Genomic DNA, 18,816 nt, shown 5'->3' on the forward strand with positions numbered 1-18,816 from the left:
ACGCCCAGCCTCCACAACGGCACGGGGGACGTAAAACGTAGGAATCTGGGAGCTTGAGGCACCCCACGGCCTCCCACAGTGCTCCTCCTCCCCTAGGGCAGCCTCAGCTTGGTCCCAAACACTCCTGGGAAGCCCAGGGGCCCGACTCCACCCTCAGGATACTTGCCAAACAGCCCCCATGAAGGCAACGAGTATATGTGTCTAAATATGAATATATATGTGCCTAAATGGGTATCTGAGTGTACATGTACGCGCATGTGTTTTACACAAGGTCACTTGTAATAACTATGTGAAAAGAGAGGAGAAACCAAAGCTGTCCCCAAAGGCAGACTCACTAGTAGGGAGGCCCCGGGGGAGCAGGACTCTCCGTCCCCCACCTAAGCCCCCTCCCCTGGGAGCCAGGGTTGGGGGCACAAGGCCGAAGTATGGGCGTCTCTTTCCCTTTCTTTCCCCTCTGGGGGAATGCCTGAGAGCCATCCTCAGGGAGAAACTGAGGCAGGATGCTAAGATGGCTGTTCCCCAGGCTCAGTCCAAAGCATCAAAGGTAAACCAGAAAGGGGCAGGAGGGTCGGGGGGAGCAGGAGGAGAGGCCGGGGGGCCAGGCTGCAGCGACTTCTGTGGCCAAAATGCCAGTTTCTGAGAGGATCCCGGGCCTTCCCGGCCCAGAAGGAAGCTCGGCCTGTGCAGAGCCGGCAACGGGTGGGGGTGGGGGTGCCACTGCAGCCTCAGCTCCCCATCGGCCATTGGAACCCCCGGGACCCCCGGGCACGAGGCCGGTCCTCAAGTTCGATGCAGGGGAAGGGCAGGGCACTAAGAGACACACACGCACACGGACTGAGCATGCAGATACACACATGCACACACGTCCACCAGTTACAAGTCCACAGAGCTGAGCAAAGGGAAGGCTGGGGGTGCAGGGGACTTTGAGGCTGCTCCCCTCGCAGCTGGGGACCTAGAGCCCCCGAGGAGAGAGAAGGGGCTGGGCCCTCTCCTGACTCTTTATTCCTCTCAGGCATGGGGGGGGGGGGCGGCCCCACTGGGACCACATGGGTCCCTCTGGTGTTCTAGGCTCTTCCATCAAAGCAGATGTCAGGGGTTGGGAGTGGGGAGAAGAAGAGATCAGCAACAAAGCCCCACGGGAATCCTCCTGGTTTCTCTTTCATTTGGTTTATTATTAGTAGAGAATTGTCTTAAATAGTTCCTACTGTAACAAATCACAGTGACCTCAGATGGATCGATCAGACTGTAGTGTGGGCTGAGGGAAAGGGGGGGGCACCCTCGGACGGTGGGGCCCCCACCCGGCTCCTCCACGCCTCTGGCCCACCGAGCCACCTGCTTCCCATCCCCCCGTGTTGGGCAGCCCCCACCCCGGCCCAGTTCAAGAACCCTTGGGGTTCGGGGGAGGGCCCCCAGAGCTCAGCCACCTCACCCTACAGAGCAATAGCAGCATCAGCAGCACACGAGGTGGGGACGGGGAGGACGGAGGGACGAGGGACGAAAACCAAGAACATCACATCCACAGCTCACTGATTACACGGGAAAGGGAGGCGAGGCGGGGACAGACCGGGACAAGAACGGAAATCGAGGCAGCCACCAGAGCCACGGGGACCACGCTCACCAAAGTGTCTCTGGAGTTTTTTCTCAAGTCCAAAGGCGGCAGGCCCAGGCCGGTGCCCCCGGGCCCTCCTGGCCCAGCTTGGAGGGGGAGTCGGTGCCCCTTCTCTTCTCCTGCTGGGCTCAGTCTCTGCACCCGGCCCTTCCCCTGAGAGCGGGGAAGGGGGCTGGGCTGGAATGTGTGGAGCTGCTTGGTGGGGAGGGGTGCCAGGGAACTCCGAGTGACGCCCCCTTCAGGCCAGCTTCAGGGTGCTGACGGGGAAGGATGGCATGGTGACCATGGTCACTGGGTTCAGGACCGTCTGGCCCACCAGCTGGGGGTGGTGGACCACCTGGGCACCCACAGCCGGCTTGGCCATGACTGTGGCTGGCGGCCCCAGCCCGCCCGTGCCATTGACTTGCTGGTGGGAAAGGGTGTGGGCGATGTGGCTCACAGCCACCGGCTGCGGGTAGAGGGGTAGCTGGGAGCCCAGATGGGCCACGTGGTTGAGGGCAGCGGGGTGGACAGTGATGTGGCCGATGGGGGGCGTGGCAGGTGCCAGCTGCACAGGGCTCGGGGCCGAAGGGGCGATGTGGGCGATGTGCTTGCCCCCTGGGCCCTGAAGCACGTGGTTCACAGTCTGGATGACTGAGGCATGGGTGGTGGCCGTGTGAGCGATGACCGTCGAGCCCCCTCCCGCCGTGGCCACGAGGTGGGCGGGGGCCGACACCAGGGTCTGGGCGGCAGCTGCTGGAGGGGGGGGCTTCTGCTGCAGAGCTGCGGGGTGGGAGTGAGGGGCCGCCGTGGCCGGGGCTGCATTCGGGGGCAGGGTGGCCGGCTTCAGCAGCTCAGCTTGTGGCCGTTGGCTCAGCTTGGGCAGCCCCAAGGCCGACCGGTCATCCTCCATGTCTTCATCCATGTTGTCCTCGCCTTCTGTTGGGGAGAGGAAGGGAAGAGGGTCAGAGGCAGCTAGAAGGCCAAAGCTTCCCCAGGGATCGGGGGGAGAGGCTGGAGGGATACCTGAGGCAGTGGAGGTGGAGGCCTGGTCGTCCTCAGGCTGCCCCGCCTGCCGTAGCACCCGCTCCATCTCCAGTGCATCCATCCACTGGCTCAGCTCATGCTTCAGCTCCGTCAGCTGCTGCTGCGTGGCGATCTTTTCCCGGGCCAGCCGCTCCATCTCGTGCTCATACTCCTTCTCTTTCCGCTTCAGAGTCTGAAGGACAGGGGTGGGGGGGTCCAGGGGAATCACGGCCGGTGCCTGAGTGGACAATTACCTGCCCAGAGAGCCGGCGTAGCCCAACAGCCGGGCTGAGGGGAAGGGAGCCCAGGCACAAAACCCAAATGCTCCCACTGTGTGCCCAACCTCAGCCTCTATGGGCCCGAGCCTGGGGACAGTGTGGTCAGGCATTCAGTGCTGCCCACTGCCTGCTTCTGGAAAGGGGAGCCCCGGTTCCATCTCAATAGGGGCGAGGGGGGCCCTTCTGCTTCCTCCCAATTCCAGGGCCGTTTCCCCAAGATTTGCATCATCTCTCCTGCCCATAAGGTGCTTCCATTCTCTCATTCAGCTCTGAATCCCAGCCCAGGCCTCAGGCCCAGCAGTTTAGTTCTTTCCTGGCTGCTCTCCACCTCTGACCTCCTGTCCCCTTTCACCCTGCCCATGGAGGGCGGCCCCTCACTCCGCATAATTCATTTTTTCTCTTCCTGCTCCCCAGTTGGGGAGAGCACAGAGGCCTGAAATCCTGCTACACCTCTCCCGGCTCAGAGTTCCTGTTCGTGATCTCTGCTCCCCTCGAGCCTCCAATCTCACAGCCCAATTCGCCCTGACCCCAACCTTACTCCTGAGCTGCCCTTTGTAACTCCAAGCCTTCTACTTGGGTTGGAATTCTTTCCCAGTTCCCCATCCTGGAGCATCTCCATCTTTTCCCCCACCAGCTCCCTGCCCTTCAAACATGCCTTAGTATTTTCCATCACAAGCCCTCCCCCTCCCAGCAGCCCTGGCCACACTTCTGCAAGGGGGGGTGGTGGTTTGATCTGTCCCTGTTTCAAGCCCTTCCTCTTCTCCCCATTCTCCCTGAAGGTCTCTCGGAAGGGTCACCAAGGACAGCTCCAAAGGCCTTCTGGGACCCGTGCTGCTGCCTGGTGTCCCCTCTGCTGGTTCCTTTTGCTCATCTTGACTCCGAACTGAGGATTTTCTTCAAAGCTGAATGAATCCTGGCCTTCCGCTTTTCTCACTCCAAATGTACTGTTAAAAACTTCATTTGTTCCTGTAGCTTCAACTACAGGTGACCTCCTGTTTATTTTCAGAATTTTTATTTGGAGGATGTACCCACCATTCAAAACAGGACAAACCTAAAACTGAGCCCCCCCTCATTCCCTCAGACTGGCTTTTCTCTCTGACTTCCCCATTTCTGCTTAAGAGCCCAGAAAACTCCCAGTGAGCTAGGCTGTCATTTTTTTCCCCCCTTCCTTCTAAAATCGCTAGGAAAGCTGAGTTATTCCCTTAAAATATCTTTTAAAGAACACAAACAGAACGAATAAAACAAAACTGAATGCTGGGTAATTATAGTCACCACATTTGGCCCTAGAAGAGAGTTGGAGAAAACGTACTTCCCTCCCTGTGCTGCACAGGTGGGAGACAGAAGCTCACACACAGTCATGTGGTGGTTAGTTTTGCGAAACTTTTTTTTTTCCTTTCTTCATCTTTGCTGCATGAGATAAGGCAAGCTGGATGGGGGAAGGGTGTGTGTGTGAATGTGTTCAGAAAATAATGTATAAAGCTATCTTTAAAAAAAAAAAAAAAAAAAAAAAGCATCTCCACAGTCACCCGCTAAAACAAAAAAAAGATCCTTATCCCTTCTGGATTACTGCTACAAATAGCCTTTTAATTGATCTGCTGGCCTCACGTTTCTAGAGACGACCCGGGAAAAGAACCATGGCCAAGCCTCTGTTCCAAACTGTGACTTTGAGAGAGCCAGTTCATCCCTCCCAGCCACAGCTTCCTCATCTTGAGTTCAAGAAACCAACTGCATGCACGTACACACATACACACATAGGGCCAACAGTTGGGACAGAGCTCCTTCCAATCTTGGCCAGGCTGGCCGGCCTTCTCTCCAGGAGCTCTCAGAGCCTTGGTTTCATTGGCATAGTCCCCGAGGAGCCAGGGACCTCACAGACCTATCTCCATGGCATGAGAAAGGACCAGAGAAAGGCTGACACTCGGGTCCTACATGCATCTGCAAAAAGGTGTATGAACAACAGTCAGGGGAACTATTTTGCACCCCCCAAATTCACCTGTCCTACAGGAATGCCAGCTGGAGCACTAATCAGTCTGGGGGCCCTACAAGGCTGGAAAACCTTCAGGTCACAGCCAGGCAGCACGTCTGATGTCTGCAAACCAACTGAGCAAAGTTCAAAGCAGCTCACCACAAGGCTGCTCATTTTTGTTTAAATACCTCATCAACTCTTCAACCAAGACATCCCCGAAACCAACACACCAACTTGCCCTCAAACCTGGTTCTTTTTCTCTATTATTTCTATCAATGAACCCACCAAGACCCCAGATATTTTTTTAAAATCACAGCTACCTTCGAATAACACCTGCTAAGTGAGTCCACAAGGGGAGGATACACTCGGAGGGAATCTCCAGGCCCTAAAGGAGCTTGAGGCTCTGTCAAGCTCTCTTCTGCAGGTTGCACCAAGTCCGGCAGCCTCTCCCCCTCACCCTGGAGCTTCTTCCACTCACTCTTGCAGTGCCTCCCCCTCAGGGGAGCCACTGACCACTAAGACTCCCTCCTTCCTCTCCTTCTATCCAAATCTCACCCAATTTAAGTGTCATCTTCTCTATGAAACCTTCCTTAAGCATCCTGGGCTACGCCAATGTCAGCTCCGAATGTACGTCATATTAAGAAAATTACATTAATTTACATTATGTAAATAAGAAAATTAAAAAGAAAAAAAAGAAAATTAACTCAATGATAAAAAGTTGTTTGCATTTCTATAAGAGTTTGCAAAGGTTTACAAAGGAATTTCCTTGCAAACCTTTTGTGGATAGGTAGGGTATAATTCCCAATTTATTTATTTTAATCCCAAGCATCAGGTTCCTGACTCCAGAGCTGGGAGGGTCTTTGAGACCACATCCTTCAGCCTTTTTACTTTGCATATGAAGAATCTGAACCCAGGGGGGCCCTGAACCAGTAATAACTTCCTCCTCAAAACCTGGTCAGACCTGATACAATTCCTTCCACAAGTGTCACATGTATCCTCTCACTTCCCAAGTCCGACTCTACTGATTACAAAATATCCACTGCCACACGTGATATCCGCAGAGAAGAATGGGAAGTCCCCGGGGCTCTGGGGCTGGAAGAGGATCGTGGAGGACACGGTGGCCACCCTCAGACCACTCGGCCAGCGTGTGTTTGAAGTGGGCCAGAATCGAAGGGCCAAGGCGCACCATCGGGACACAATCAAAAGGGACGTGAGGAGATTGGTCCAGGAAAAGAAGTGACCAAGAGTGCCCATTCCACCCTTGTTAGCAGAGGTAGGGGATGATGGATGTGAAATGTTCCGAGCTCACACAAAGGTGGTTTTGCTTCACTTTGACAGGGGAGGAGCTACTACAAATCTGTGTTATCTTTTCCCAAGCGGGCCCATTCTAAAGCTTTGGTCATAGCTGAGCAGCAGCAACTTGAGAGTGAATGGGGATAGGAGGGGATACGTGTGGCCATTGCTTGCCTCAGGGTCCTCATGTGTCAATGGGAGGATTGCTTTTCCTCCTAAATCTGTGACCGAGGCCAGCCTCTAATTTAGACATGATCCGACACTGATCAAACCCTACCCTTCTTTCCCAGTAGATGGTGCCGTTCGCACTGGCTCCTTTGCTGTCCACACACTCCCCATCCTTAGGAAACCCTTCACAGACGCTAACAAGCTCATCAACTACCACCCTGTCCCTCCTCCAGCCCTCCCCAGACACAGTCTTCAGCTCCCACTGGGCGTCATGGGCCTGGCCTCTCCCCAAGCCTGGACCGTTCTCCCTCCTGCCTGTGCTTTGTACAGAGCAAACTTCATCGGATCCTGGCTTGCGAATCCCTGGTTTCCCTCCAGCCTCAGTTGGAGAGTTCATCCGTTCTGGTGCCCCAGCCTTCACCCTGAAGTTGACTTTGTATCTGGGTGCACGTGTTGTTTCCTCTAATAGAATAAGGCAGAAAGCATCTGAATGTACCCCAAGAGTTTAGGACTTGAGTTCGAATGCGGCCCTTGCTGCTACACGTGTGGCTCTGGACAATGAGGGCCCTGGAGCAGCCGCTCTGAAGCCTCTTCCTGCTCCAGATCTAGGGTCCAATTCATCAATCTGCCTCCTTCCCATTCCGATGCCCGACCTCATTTCTGTGCTCGCTCCTCCTAGAGAAAGGCCCAGGCCGGAGCTCGGAAGGAACAGTTTCGCACAGGCGCCACAGAGCACTAGACCTGGCATCAGAAGACACGAGTTCAAAACCACCTCAGAAGCTTACTTTCTGTCCAGATCACTTAACTTGCCTGCCTCAGTTTCATCTGCAAAATGGGGGTAATAAGAGCACTCATTCCCTTCCTTGGTTGTAAAGCCCTAAGTGCTGTTAGCTACCCTCCTGACCATTATTGCTCGGGGATAGGCTGGAGGCTGCAGGCGAAGGCCCCGCCTCTACCCTAGGCTTCATTTACCGAGTCCCGCCCAAAGCCTCTCGCAGGCCAGTCCGGGTCCGCCCCCTCCTCTCCGGACTCCGGGCCCTAGCTCCCAGAGGTCCTCCCGAGGCCTTCGTTCCCGCCCCATGGAAGGGAGATGGTTTTCGTTTCCTGCCGTGTACCCTCGGCGGCGCTTGACTTAATATAATGCTTCTAGCCCGAGGGCGCCGCTTCCCCGGCAGGGGGCCCGGTCGGCCCTCCGTCCCGGAGCTCCGGCTCTACCCTCTTTCCGCTGCGGCCGCGGGCCGGGCCTCCCGAGCGGCGCCCTCCGCCTCCCTCCTCGGTCACAGTCAATTTCAATCACGTTTCCCCCACCTCGAAATCACCTCCGCCCCGCCCCCGTCTGCCCCCTCCTCCTGCCAGTGCAGCGAGCACGCGCGCTCCCACGCGGAGCTTAGCTCTGCTGCGTCACGTCACCGCGACCAGTCCATTTGCTGCCCCACCCCCACCATGGTGCACCCAAGGCCGGCTCATTCCCACCCAGCCAATCGAAGACTTCGGCTCCGCCCCCTGCCCGTGCCGGGAAGAGGCTGGGACAAGAGCCAGCCCGCCCGCCCGCCCCTTCCCCCATCCCACCGGAAAGGACGCCGGGAGACAGAGAGAGTGGGGGAGGGGGTAAAGGAGGGGTCGGAGGAGCGTCCTCGGGGCCTCAGCTCTGAGAATAATTTTTAAAATCCAGTTCGACCCAGTGCCATCAGAACACCGACTCGCGGCCGAAAGCAGTCAAACTAACGACCATCCAGGGGTGAGGCTGGTCGCCGAGGTCTCCAGTCCTCGACCTCGGGGAAACGGGCAGAATGACGTCAAGCCCTGACCCTCTCGGTCCCTCCAGACGAGCGAACCCCCCCCGGCTGCCAATCACAGGGGAGCAGGCTCCGCCCCCGCCTGGCGTGGGTGGTGGTGGTGGGGCTGGGAGAGACCTGGGCTCCTCCCTAGCCGAGTAGGCTCCGTGACTGGGCTTCGCCTCGGGTGCGCGCCTCTCGCTCTCCGCCTTAGCTCCAAGAGCGCGTGCACACCAGCGGGACCCCGACGGTTTCCAGGGAGACAGAAACTCGCGGCTGCCATGGCAACCGTCTTATCTGGCGGGTCTGGCCGCGCGAGTGTCCCCACCCCCACTCCACTGCGGAGGAGCCGCAGAGCGAGGGCGAAGCGAGGGGGGTTCCTCTCGGGCGGAAGGAGTTATTTTTAAAGGGCGAATTGTGACAGACACCGCAGCCGAGGCGGGGAGACCCTAGCTTGGGAGCCAACCACTTCGCACCCAGTTCGAATCGCAACTCGGACCCTTCTGGGCTCAGCCGGTTCGCCGACCTGGGCCCAAAGTTCCTGAGCTCGGGGAGGAAGGGACTGTTCCAGAAATTGTCTTTGGAGGCGAATGGACCTATTTTAGAGGTCTGCAAGAAGCTTACCCATCCAAGTTAGCTAACTACTCACTACTCCCCACCCCGTCCGAACCCCGGGGCCTCCAAATCCAGCCTATAAAGCGTTAAACAAAGCTAAATCTAAAAGTATATTAATCCGCCCCTTCTCACCACCCACCACCTGCCCGAAGGGGTGGGAACTGTCCGGGAGCCACAACACACAGCCCGGTGCTGGGCAGGACTTGAGGTGCAGCTCTTAGCTTGGCTCAGAGATATCTGACGCAATCGGGGTGGATTCCAGCAGTTTGACCTTAATCCCCTGGGTACAAGGAATGGGAAGGGAACGGGCCGCCGGAGAAACCTACAACTCTCCATGGCTCCACTCGTACCCTAACTCAAAAAGATCTGCTTTATAAACCAGCGGGATCTAGCCCAGCCTCCAACCCTCTCCGCGCCCCGCGGCAAAATCCAGCTAGGAAAAAATGCTCGGACAGATGGGGGAGGGGGATTCTCAGGCCTGAAGTGAGGTAAGAGATAGTCAGTGGCCTATTTAAATTCTGAATCTGGCCCACAGAGTAACTCGTTTATGTATTGCTTTAAGGTCTGAAAATAGAAGTGCTTTCCTCCCAACAACCCTCTCAAGCATGGAGAATCATTGATTTCGAGCTGGAAAGCACCTTAGCATCCCGTCTAACCCGCTCATTTTATAGATGCAGGGAAGGGCCCGGGGTTGTGACTTGCCAATGTCACTCAAGTAATAAACAGCGCCGCATTCCAATTAAGCCCAGGGCCTTGGGGCTCTGCCAGGTAAAGGGCCTCACGCAAAACACCTGGCAAAAGTGGTAGGGGAGATGCGAACCGGGTCCCGAACCCAAATCCGGGCTTTTTTCCTACAAGCCCTAGCAGCTCCTGCCCACAAACCTCTGCCCCACCTTCCCAACCACATTTCTTTTACAATTAAGAGGGTGCTCCCACTTCCGGGGGGGGTTCTAAGGCTAACCCCTGAAATCTTCTCCCGTCCCGGTCTGGCCTTCCCCAGCCTTCCTACTTATTCCTCCCCTCCTCTCCCTTCCCTTCCCTTCCCCCAGCCCCGGCGGCTGCGGCTGCAGCTGCACACGCAGCGAGCCTCGGCTGGTTGGCTGGCTGGCTGGCTGGCTGCTCCAGTCCCTCCCCCTCCTCCTCCTTTCCCTTCCCCCGGCAGGGAGGGAGCCCCGCTGACGTCAGCGCCAGCCCGGGCCATGTGCTCACTGCCCGCGTGGAGGAGGGAGGGGGAGCGAAGAAGGAAGGAGGGGGAAGCGAGAGCTGGCGCAGAAGCCTGAGCCCGAGGGGAGGGAGAGGAAGCCGCTCGAGCAGCCGCAGCCGCGCCGCCTTCGGAATAGGCCCAGCCGGCTCTGCCAGCCCGCCTTTAACCCTCCCGCCCGGCCTAGCTTCCCTACACCCCTCCCCCTTCCGGGCCTCCCCGGGAGCCGTCTCCCCACCCCAAACACGCAGGCTGCCCAGCTGCCAATTACAACGGGCACCAGGCTGGCACAAATCCACCTGCCATGCTTCCCCAATACCTGGCAGGCCCAGAAGACACCACTGGCCCTCCCTTGAGCTTGCCCCCAAGTCTGCGTACCTGAATGTATCTCAGGGCACTGCGGAGGACACTTAGATTGGAGGTTTTCTTGTCATCCACATTGGGGATGTTGCGTTTCAGAGTCTCAAAGCATTCCTTCAGATGGGCCCGCCTAGGGAAAGGGGGAGGGGGTGGGAGGAAGAGGATGCGGCTGGTCAGCAGGAGGGCTGGTGGGGCTGTAGGTGGGGGAGAACAGTAAGGGCGATCAGGCCTCAGATGGGGGGGTAGCAGGGAGACAGGGAACCCAGGAAAAGCTTGGGGAGGGGGAGAACACATACATACACACCTGTTCTTCTCCAGTTTGTTGTGGACTTCCCTGGTCCCGATCCTGCAACCCAGACAGACGGTGGGGGTGAGGGGTGCGGGCTGGCTTTCCAGGCCTGGCCCTGCACACCTCCAAATGTGAAAAGGGGCCAGATCTCAGAGGGTCCTGGGAAGGCGCCATAGCTGATTCTTTCTCCAGGCTTTCCCAGCCTGGTGCCCCTCGCTGGCCTCCCAGAACCCTCCTGGCTGCTCTGCAGCTCCACAAGACCTCTTCTAACTGCCCCCCAACCCCTGGACCTTGTGAGGCCTGTCTTTAGGACAGTTTGTACTAACTTAAGTGTGGATTTTCTATTGCATCCAATTAAGATCAAACCTTGTCACAGGCAGAAATTGTGAGGTGGTTGTTTTTTTTTGTTTGTTTGTTTTTTGGTCTTTGAGTAGCCAGAATTTATTAAGCCCAATAAAAATGTCTGAATTAAAATGGGTGATGGGTGGAGACTGAAGGCAAGGGTTTTGGGGAGGTGAAAATAAGAATCTTGACCCTACAGAGCCCAGAGGAAGGGTGAGGCTGCCCAGAGCTCTAGGTTGGCAGGAGACCTTAGGAGAATTCTCCCCATGCCCTCTTCCCAATCAGGGGCCCAGCGGCCCCCTCACTCACCCCCCAGGCCTCTTCTTCTGTTCGATGGGCTTCACCTCCTCAGCAGGCGCCAACTTCAGAGCTGCAAGTGTTGGTGGTGGAGGTGGCTGTGGGGGTGGCAGCTGGGGCTGAATGGGCTGCTGGACCACATGGTGCTGGGCGATGGTCAGGATGGGTGTGGGGAAGGGCTGCAGGGGTTTGGGGCTGCCTGTGGGTGCGGCGGTGCCCTTCGAGTCCGGCAGAAGTGGGGTGGCAGTGGCTGGTGGCCTGGGGAGTGGGGGGATGGGGTCCTTGATACTGAGTCCGGGTGCACTGACCAAGGCTGGCTGTCGTGGGGCTAGGGTTAGCGGCTGGGCAGGGGGCAGTGGGAGAGGGGGAGGGGGAGGCATCGGCTGTGGGGAGCCTGTCACCACAGGGATGGGGATAACAGTCACTGGGGTGGCCAGAGGGGGTGGAGGTGCAGGTGGTGGAGCTGGAGGGGACAAGGGAAGTGGGGGGGCCTCAATCCGGGGCTCTTCAGGGGGCAGCATATGATTAACCCGCGTGGTGCTGGCCTTCTGCTCCTGCTCCCGCTCCAGCCGAAGTTTCTCATGTTCCTCTGCATGGGTAAGAGAGAATAAAGACCAGGCAAGCTCGACTTGATGCCAGGGCCAGGGTACACCACCAACTAACTTCCTGGGGCCCAGGTGACCTCCAGGAGCTTGGGGGTCCCGGTGGATTAGGGGAGAAGACCAAGCATTGATTAAGCACCTATTATACGTGCCAGGCACTGCGCTGTAACACTTTACAAAGGTCAGCTCATTTGCTCCTCCCAACCTGTCACACACAAGGAAACTGAGGCAAACAAAGGAGAAGCCATCCATCCCTCAGCTAAGAAGGGAGGCTGTGCCCTGAGCCTTCCTGATGCCAGGTCCCGGGCACTGGCCTTGATCCAACAAGTCAGGTTTAAGGGCCACAAAAGCTTCTTCCTCACTTGCCTGGAGGCCCATGGGCCGCATCTCCCTGAGGTCTGCCCTGGTTCCAGCCTCCCCAATACCAGAGAAGGAACCTAGAGGTCAGCAAAGCCAGCTCCCTCCCTTCCTCCTTTTACAAACAGGGAAGATGAAGCAAGAGCTTAGAAATGCCCTGACTCAGCTCCCAGAGTGCCTCCTCTTCTGGGAAGCCCTCCTTGATCCTCCCCACCCAGATAAGATGGATTCATCTGGTGTATTCTGTCTATACTTATGTTGCCTCCAAGCTGTCCCCCCATTTAATGCTGGGGGATCCAATGATTAGAAGCCTGGTTTCCTACTGAGTGATCCGGACATTAACATCGATGGAACATTTCTACATCCTTCCTCATCTGATCCTCTGATCCAATGAGATGACCACAATCTGTGCTGCTGTGATAAAAAGGTGCCGCTGTTATGACCACCCCTTGAGTGAGGCAGAGGGGTTCAGAGAGTGACTTGATCAGGGTCACACAGCCAGGAAAGAAGGGACAAAGGGAGGTCTGGGAAGTCAAGCTTCCCCAGCCTGGAATTCTTGGCCCCGGGGCAGATCTCAAAGCAGCAAGGAACCAATCTGTGCCCTCTCAGGGCCTAATGCTCCTGTGGAACCAGCGTGGTGGCTTCTGGCCCCAGAAAGGCTCCCAGGGGTGACTGGAAAGAATCATGAGACCTGCTGCACTTGTTTTTTGTTTTTTTTTTTCCTCTGGGAGTGTGGGTCCAGCAAAAGGTGAGAATATGCCAGGCTGGCTAAACCCTGAGAGCCGGAGGAAGAAGAGCAGGGTAGCCCAGTGAACCCAGGCAGCTCCAGCCCAAAAGGGCAGCATCAGAAACCAGACACAGATCCCCTCTGCCAAGCCCTGCCCTGTGTCTGAGGGCTGGCAGAGGGTGGTCTGCCTGCCCTTTCCCTTCTACCTCTCTTCTGGCTCTGGGCCCGATTATCAGGTCACCCTACCCTGAGTGCCCTGGAAACCCAGGGCTGGGGGTGATGATAGGGCACAGGAGGAGCAGGTCATTTGCATGTGTGCTGAGATCCGCCTCAAATGTGTCACCCCAGGGAGGCAGGCTCAGAGGCGGGGCCCAGGAACACCAACATGGGAGGGGGAGGGGGGAGAACTGCTCTGGAACTGCAGTCTGGCCACAGGGGCCCTCTGGCCAATCAGAGACCCTAGGCCGCCAGGTTCCATTCCCCCACCTCCTTCTGGGAGAAGGAAAGGGAGGGGGAAAGGTTCTTAACTGGAAGGCTCTTCCCAACAGGACTGGCTCTTTGATAAGGTGTGTGTGTGTGTGTGTGTGTGTGTGTGCTCCTCCCTTCCAAAGAACAGCTCAGTACAGCACCACCAAATAGGGGCCTGGGGGAAGAGGAGGAAAGCAGGAAGGAAAAGGAGGAGAGAGAGGAGCTGGGCCTTGCTGGGGCCCAACACACAGCCCTTTATACTTAGCCCTCTTCCACCTTCTGCCTCAGTTTCCTGCCTCCTTCAAACAACCATTCTCATTGATCACCTTGGCTAACTCGGGATCATTCCCCCTCTCAGTTCAAAGCCAAGAGGAAGGGCCTGGCACTGGAGGCCCAGTGCTCTCCAATCTGTCTACTGTATCTTCCCTTAGCTCAGCCCAAGCTCCTTCCTGGTTCCTCAAAAATGGCGATTTGGAGAGGCTCAGGACTTGCCTCAAGGATCTCCAGCACCACTAACCACAGGCTCCCTTAAATGATCCTCCCCAGCCTCAAGTCGTGGGACCACAAAGACTCAAAGGTGATCCTTGCCCTAAAAGTGGGGGGGGGGCTAGTTAAAGGAGAAAGGCCCTGCAAACATGTGTGCACAGGCCAGGGCAGCACTGGGGCACTGAGGATTTCTGGGGACCCTGTGCATTCAGGCTCCCCCAGATGACGGGCTCAGAGGTGCCGCTCATTCATTCCTCCCCCTGCCCCCTGGAATGATAGGATCACGTTAAGCCCAAGGGGTCCTGGCAGAGAAAGCTGGGCTTAAACTCTGGCCATCCTCCCTCCCTCCACAGAGTATGCTTGTACATGTACACATACACACACAGACACATTTGCTCTCTCACACTCTGTCCTGTACCGGTACAAGCCCCTCCTCCTGTCTCCCAACCGCCTGTGGCTGCCTCCCTTCAGGCGGCACCAGGCCTCTCTAGTCCAGGGTTCTGAAAGATGGTGTTGGGGCAGCAGGTGACTATACCTTCCTAAAAGCTTGGGAGGAGTTTCCCATAGTTTAACTAATCCAAGCTCTGATGAAATACTACCGCAGAGACAGTAGTCTTCTATGGCTGCGAGATGAGTCTTTTGGACTCCAAAGTCCAACCTCCAAGCCTTCCAAGTGTCTCCCCAGAAGGGGAGGAAGAGAAGCCTCATGGGACCTGGTGGGGACTGCAGCAAAGTCAGGCTGTGGGAGAGATTGAGCTGGATGACCTCCTAACATTGGAACTCTAAGATCAGTGAGGCAGTAAGACAGAGGAGAGGGAGCCATGAGACCTTAGCCACAGGCCCAGAGTAACCTCTCATCTCCCGGAGGCCCTGGGGGGGCGGGAATCGAGATAACAGAACCCCCAGAAAGCACCTGGCAAAGGAAAGCGCTGGATCCAGGTGAGCAGTGTGGGTGTTGTGGAAGGGGCAGCAGCAGCCTTGTCCCAGTACCCGGGTTAATGGGCTTATACCTCAGACCTTACCTTCCAGCTATGTCTTAGCCCTGGACTGGATGCTCCATGAGGGGAGGCAAGGTTCTTAATGAAACTGTGCTGCCCCAGAGCCTGAACACATCAGGTACTTCAAACATACTGAATTAATTCTCTGGTTGCTCTTTAATCCCAAATGGAGGCCCAGAGTATTCAGAGGCCAGGGGAAAGCCCCTGGGATTAGCCGAGACCCAGAGCCAGATTTCTTTCCTCCAGATCTCCCTCAACTGACTCTCCAGCCTTTCTTCTCTACTAGCTTGCAGAGTGGGGAATTCTGGGGAGACAGATTCGGAGCAGACCCTGGTGTGGACTCAGGGGTAGGAGAATCCCAAGGTTCCCCCGCCGTGAGTCAGGGGCCTTGAGGAGGGAAAGCAGCGGCCCAGCTCTCTCCTCCCTCCTTTCTCGCTTAAGCTGCATCTGCGGTTGGCTGGCTTTGGAAAACTGGGCACAGCACAGAGGTCCTTACAAAAGCAGAGGGGCTGCGGAAAAGGGGCGATCCATGAGGGCCACCTGGGAAAAGGGGGCTGCCCCAGCACTACTGAACGCTCCATGCTGGGCCCCGGCCAGCCTGGGAACTGGGGGCAAGAGGGATGGGGGATGCCAGGGCAGGGAGGGAGGTCCCCACAATTCCCTCCAGATCCGAGATCCCAGACCCCGGGCATTTTCTCAGTCAGAGAAGACTTCTGACCTTGAGAGGCCAGCCCCCTCCCTCCCACGTACCTTTCCCTCTCTGCCCCAGTGGAGGTACCCACCCAGCTCGGAGATTCTTGAATGCACGCGCCCGCGTGCGCACACTTGAACACACATACGTGCGCGCGCTGCAGGCGCGGCCTCGACACACACACGCACACACAACACTTACAACCTCCAGCATGACTCATCACTGAAGCAACAATAGACACGGAGGGAAAGGAAGGGAGCGCTGGAGTGCAAGATTTCTTTCTTTCTTTCCTTTTTTTTTTTTTTTTTTGGCTGGGGAGGGGGAGGGGCGAAGGGGGCGGGGGCGGGGAAAGCTAACTGGGATCCTGCACGCATGCACGCACGCATTTGGAAAGCTGGATGGAGGCTGGAGGATAAATGTCCTTCTGCCCAGAGAGATTCGACAGAGAAACAAACCTTCATCACTCCTCCCAAAAGGAAGTCTAAGGGTCGGGGCTGGGGCCTGGGAGCCCGAGGGCCCGAACGTTAAAAGGGTCCCTCCTCAAAATGCCAAAGAAATGCTCCACCCCCACGGGCCACCCCTGTCTTAGGCAGGGGCCCAGAACCCCCTCCCCCCGCTCCGTGGCAGGGAGATGAATGGTAAGAACAGACCAGGGTCTCCACGTCTTACTACATGGCCTCCGAATCCCGGGGGTTTCCTTCAAACACCCCCAAGGTAAAAGCAGGAAACCTGGAGGGAGGGGGAAGAGGCAAGGAAGGGTCAGGTCACTTCCCTCCTGCAGGCTCTCTCCGGGTGCCGCCTCGGGCCCTAGGGCTGGGCCCCCTCCCCAGCTCCGCCTCTTACCCCGCCCCTCCTCCCCCGCTCCGGGAACCTAGGTCTGCGGGGAAGTAGCAGCGGCCCAGTCCCCAGCGGGAGTGTCCCCGGTGCACGTGTTCGGGGGCGGAGCGCGTCCACGTCATCAGCCCCAAGTAACCAACAAGCTTGGAACACAGACACACGCAACATTCCAGGCGAGAGCGAGTTTGGAGCGCGCAGACCCTCTACATTCCACCCGGCAGGGGAGGGGGTTCGCGGCCTGGGGAGGGGCTGTGGGGGAGGGGCTTGCCCGACGCCCCGGGTGATCCTCCGGGTCCGGATCAGCAGCGGACCCCCAAAATCCACCCCAGCCCAGCTCGGGGGGCGGGGTCAGGCGGGGCCGGCTCAGGATCATATGACAAGCGATGTCATTTCATTCTGCAAAGGCCGCCCCCGCCCCCAGCCGCGCGCAGCCCAGCCGGGGGGCCCCCACGGCCTGGGAAACAGGGAGCCTCTCGGCGTAGAGTAATCCCTACCCCCACCCGTGTACTCTACACACGCACACTCGTGTACGCGCATCTCCCCGCATCCCCTCCCGATAATACCACACGCCCCGACGCGCGCATCGGTCATGCACGCCCTGCTCCATCCCCCCACCCCGCGCCGACCCCTAGCAGCCCCCAAACATGTACGGTGACAGTCAAAGGCGCCTATCCCCCGCAGGACCAACCCCTCCCCTCAGTCTCCGGCTGGACAAGGGGCGCCCCAAAGGGTGGGGGCTGCGGGGAGAAGCGGCGGGAGGAGCTGAGGCCCCCGGCAGAATGCTAATGACTCCCGGAGCTGGCACCGCGAGCGCGCAGCGCGGCCTCACCCCCGCCCCCCGCGCCCCAGCCGGGGTCCCCCCCGCGCCCCCGGGGCCCAGCCCGGCTCGCTCACCACGTGCTCTCTGTTGTTGCTGCGCTTGCCATTCCAGGAAGCGGGCCGCCTCCAGAAGCGTCTCAATGCTCATCGCTCGGGCGGCGGGGGCGCGCCGCGGGGCAGGCGGGCGGGCTGGCCTCCGGGGGCTGCAGCCGGCCGGGCGGACGAGCCTCGGGGCACTCCGCTGGGGGATCTCGGGAAAGATGCTCCCCGAAAACGGCCCCCAAAAACGGGAGTTGCAAAAAAATAAAAATGGAAAAAATGCTTGGGTGCAGTCCCAAAACCCCCCCGAGGCGGCACCACCTCCCGCCCGCCCCTCCCGCCCGCCCCTCCCGCCCGGTGCCTCCCGCCCCGCGGCCCCCTCGAGTCCCGCCGACAAGAAAGGGCTTTGCAACAAGATGGCGAGGAGGCACCGACACACAACAAGGGGAAGCAGCCGCGCTGCCCCCGGCCGCCGCCCCCGCTACTACACCGGGGCCGCCGCCAAAGCCCGGACCGGAGCCCCGCCCGCCCAGGCTCCGGAGCGGCGCTTCGCGCTGGGCGGAGCCCCACGGACCAAGCCCCGCCTGCCGACTGACGGGCGAGCGCGTTGACACGTGGCCGAGGGCGGGGCTGGACTAGGCTAGGGCGGCCCCGGCATCCGCGCTCCACTTCCGCCTCCTAGCGCAGCCCCCTCCTAGTGCCCGGCCTGGCGCGCACCCCGGGGCCTAGGACCTGGCTAGGCGGCGTTTGCGAGGGGAGCCACTCTGGGTCCCGCCTCGGATAGGAAGGTTAAGGTCTGACGCTCACACGAGTGCCATGTGGGTTCCATGAAGGAAGAGGAACAGTAGGAAGAGGAGGAAGAGTCGCGCCCCCCACCTCCAACCAGCACGTGGCTCCACTCCCTTCGCCCCCCAAGTCTTTTGCAATTCCCGCGGTGCCCCGCCCCTGGGCGGGCCCTGCAGGAGGAAGCTCTGGGAGGGGAAGTGGGGAAGAACGGAGCAAGGATCCGCTCCCAGATTTTGCAGCCGATCCTCCCCCCGCAGTGCGTTCGCATTTCATTAGTAGACGTCACCGGGCCTCGGGCCAATGGGCGGGCAGGACAACACGGCATGGAGCTGCTCCACATGGACACCCCGCACCGTCGGCCGCCCGTTTAAAGGGCCAGTGCCAACCAGAGTAAATTGAACTCCCGAGGTGGGGGGAGGGGAGGCCGGTAGGATTGTAAAGAAGAACTGTAGGGTCTCACGGTTTCCTGGCATCCTACCATTCCCTCGAGGAAGCGAGGACCGCCCCCCCACCTCCCACTTCCCGCATTAATCCTCATTCTTCCCGGACCATCAGAGCCCCAAGAATCCCTAGGCTTCCCTTTGCCCACGTGCGTCTGGCTCGGGGCGGGGAGGGTCCCCACGATTCTAGCTAGAGGACGTCTCCGACTCGGGACAAGCGCTGGGGTAGGGAGAAGCAAGGGGAAGGGAGTCCACAGCCTGGGGTGGGGGCAGGGGGCGTGGCCAGCCTCAGGAACAACAACGTGGAGGGCGGAAGCCCTGCCCTACTGGGCCCCTCGGGCCACTCGCAGAGACCGCGGGGTGGGGCT

General features: G+C 58.6%; 1 protein-coding gene across 2 annotated transcripts; it reads right to left on the reverse strand.

The window, feature by feature from the left end:
• Positions 1 to 1,157: 1,157 nt before the first annotated feature.
• On the reverse strand, positions 1,158 to 17,551 carry MNT (MAX network transcriptional repressor). Of its 2 annotated transcripts, none has more exons than XM_074263892.1 (6): positions 17,259 to 17,551; positions 11,211 to 11,787; positions 10,575 to 10,616; positions 10,289 to 10,400; positions 2,615 to 2,807; positions 1,158 to 2,527 (listed from the first exon to the last, which is right to left on the reverse strand). In XM_074263892.1, the coding sequence occupies exons 1-6, from the start codon at positions 17,329 to 17,331 to the stop codon at positions 1,848 to 1,850; spliced, it is 1,677 nt and encodes a 558-aa protein (XP_074119993.1). In that variant the 5' UTR covers positions 17,332 to 17,551; the 3' UTR covers positions 1,158 to 1,847. The 2 variants fall into 2 exon arrangements, with proteins under 2 accessions (XP_074119993.1, XP_074119992.1); XM_074263891.1 differs by lacking the exon at positions 17,259 to 17,551 and adding an exon at positions 14,438 to 15,210.
• Positions 17,552 to 18,816: the final 1,265 nt, after the last annotated feature.

This window comes from Sminthopsis crassicaudata, chromosome 4 (assembly GCF_048593235.1).
Source record: "Sminthopsis crassicaudata isolate SCR6 chromosome 4, ASM4859323v1, whole genome shotgun sequence".
Classification (NCBI taxonomy): domain Eukaryota; kingdom Metazoa; phylum Chordata; class Mammalia; order Dasyuromorphia; family Dasyuridae; genus Sminthopsis; species Sminthopsis crassicaudata.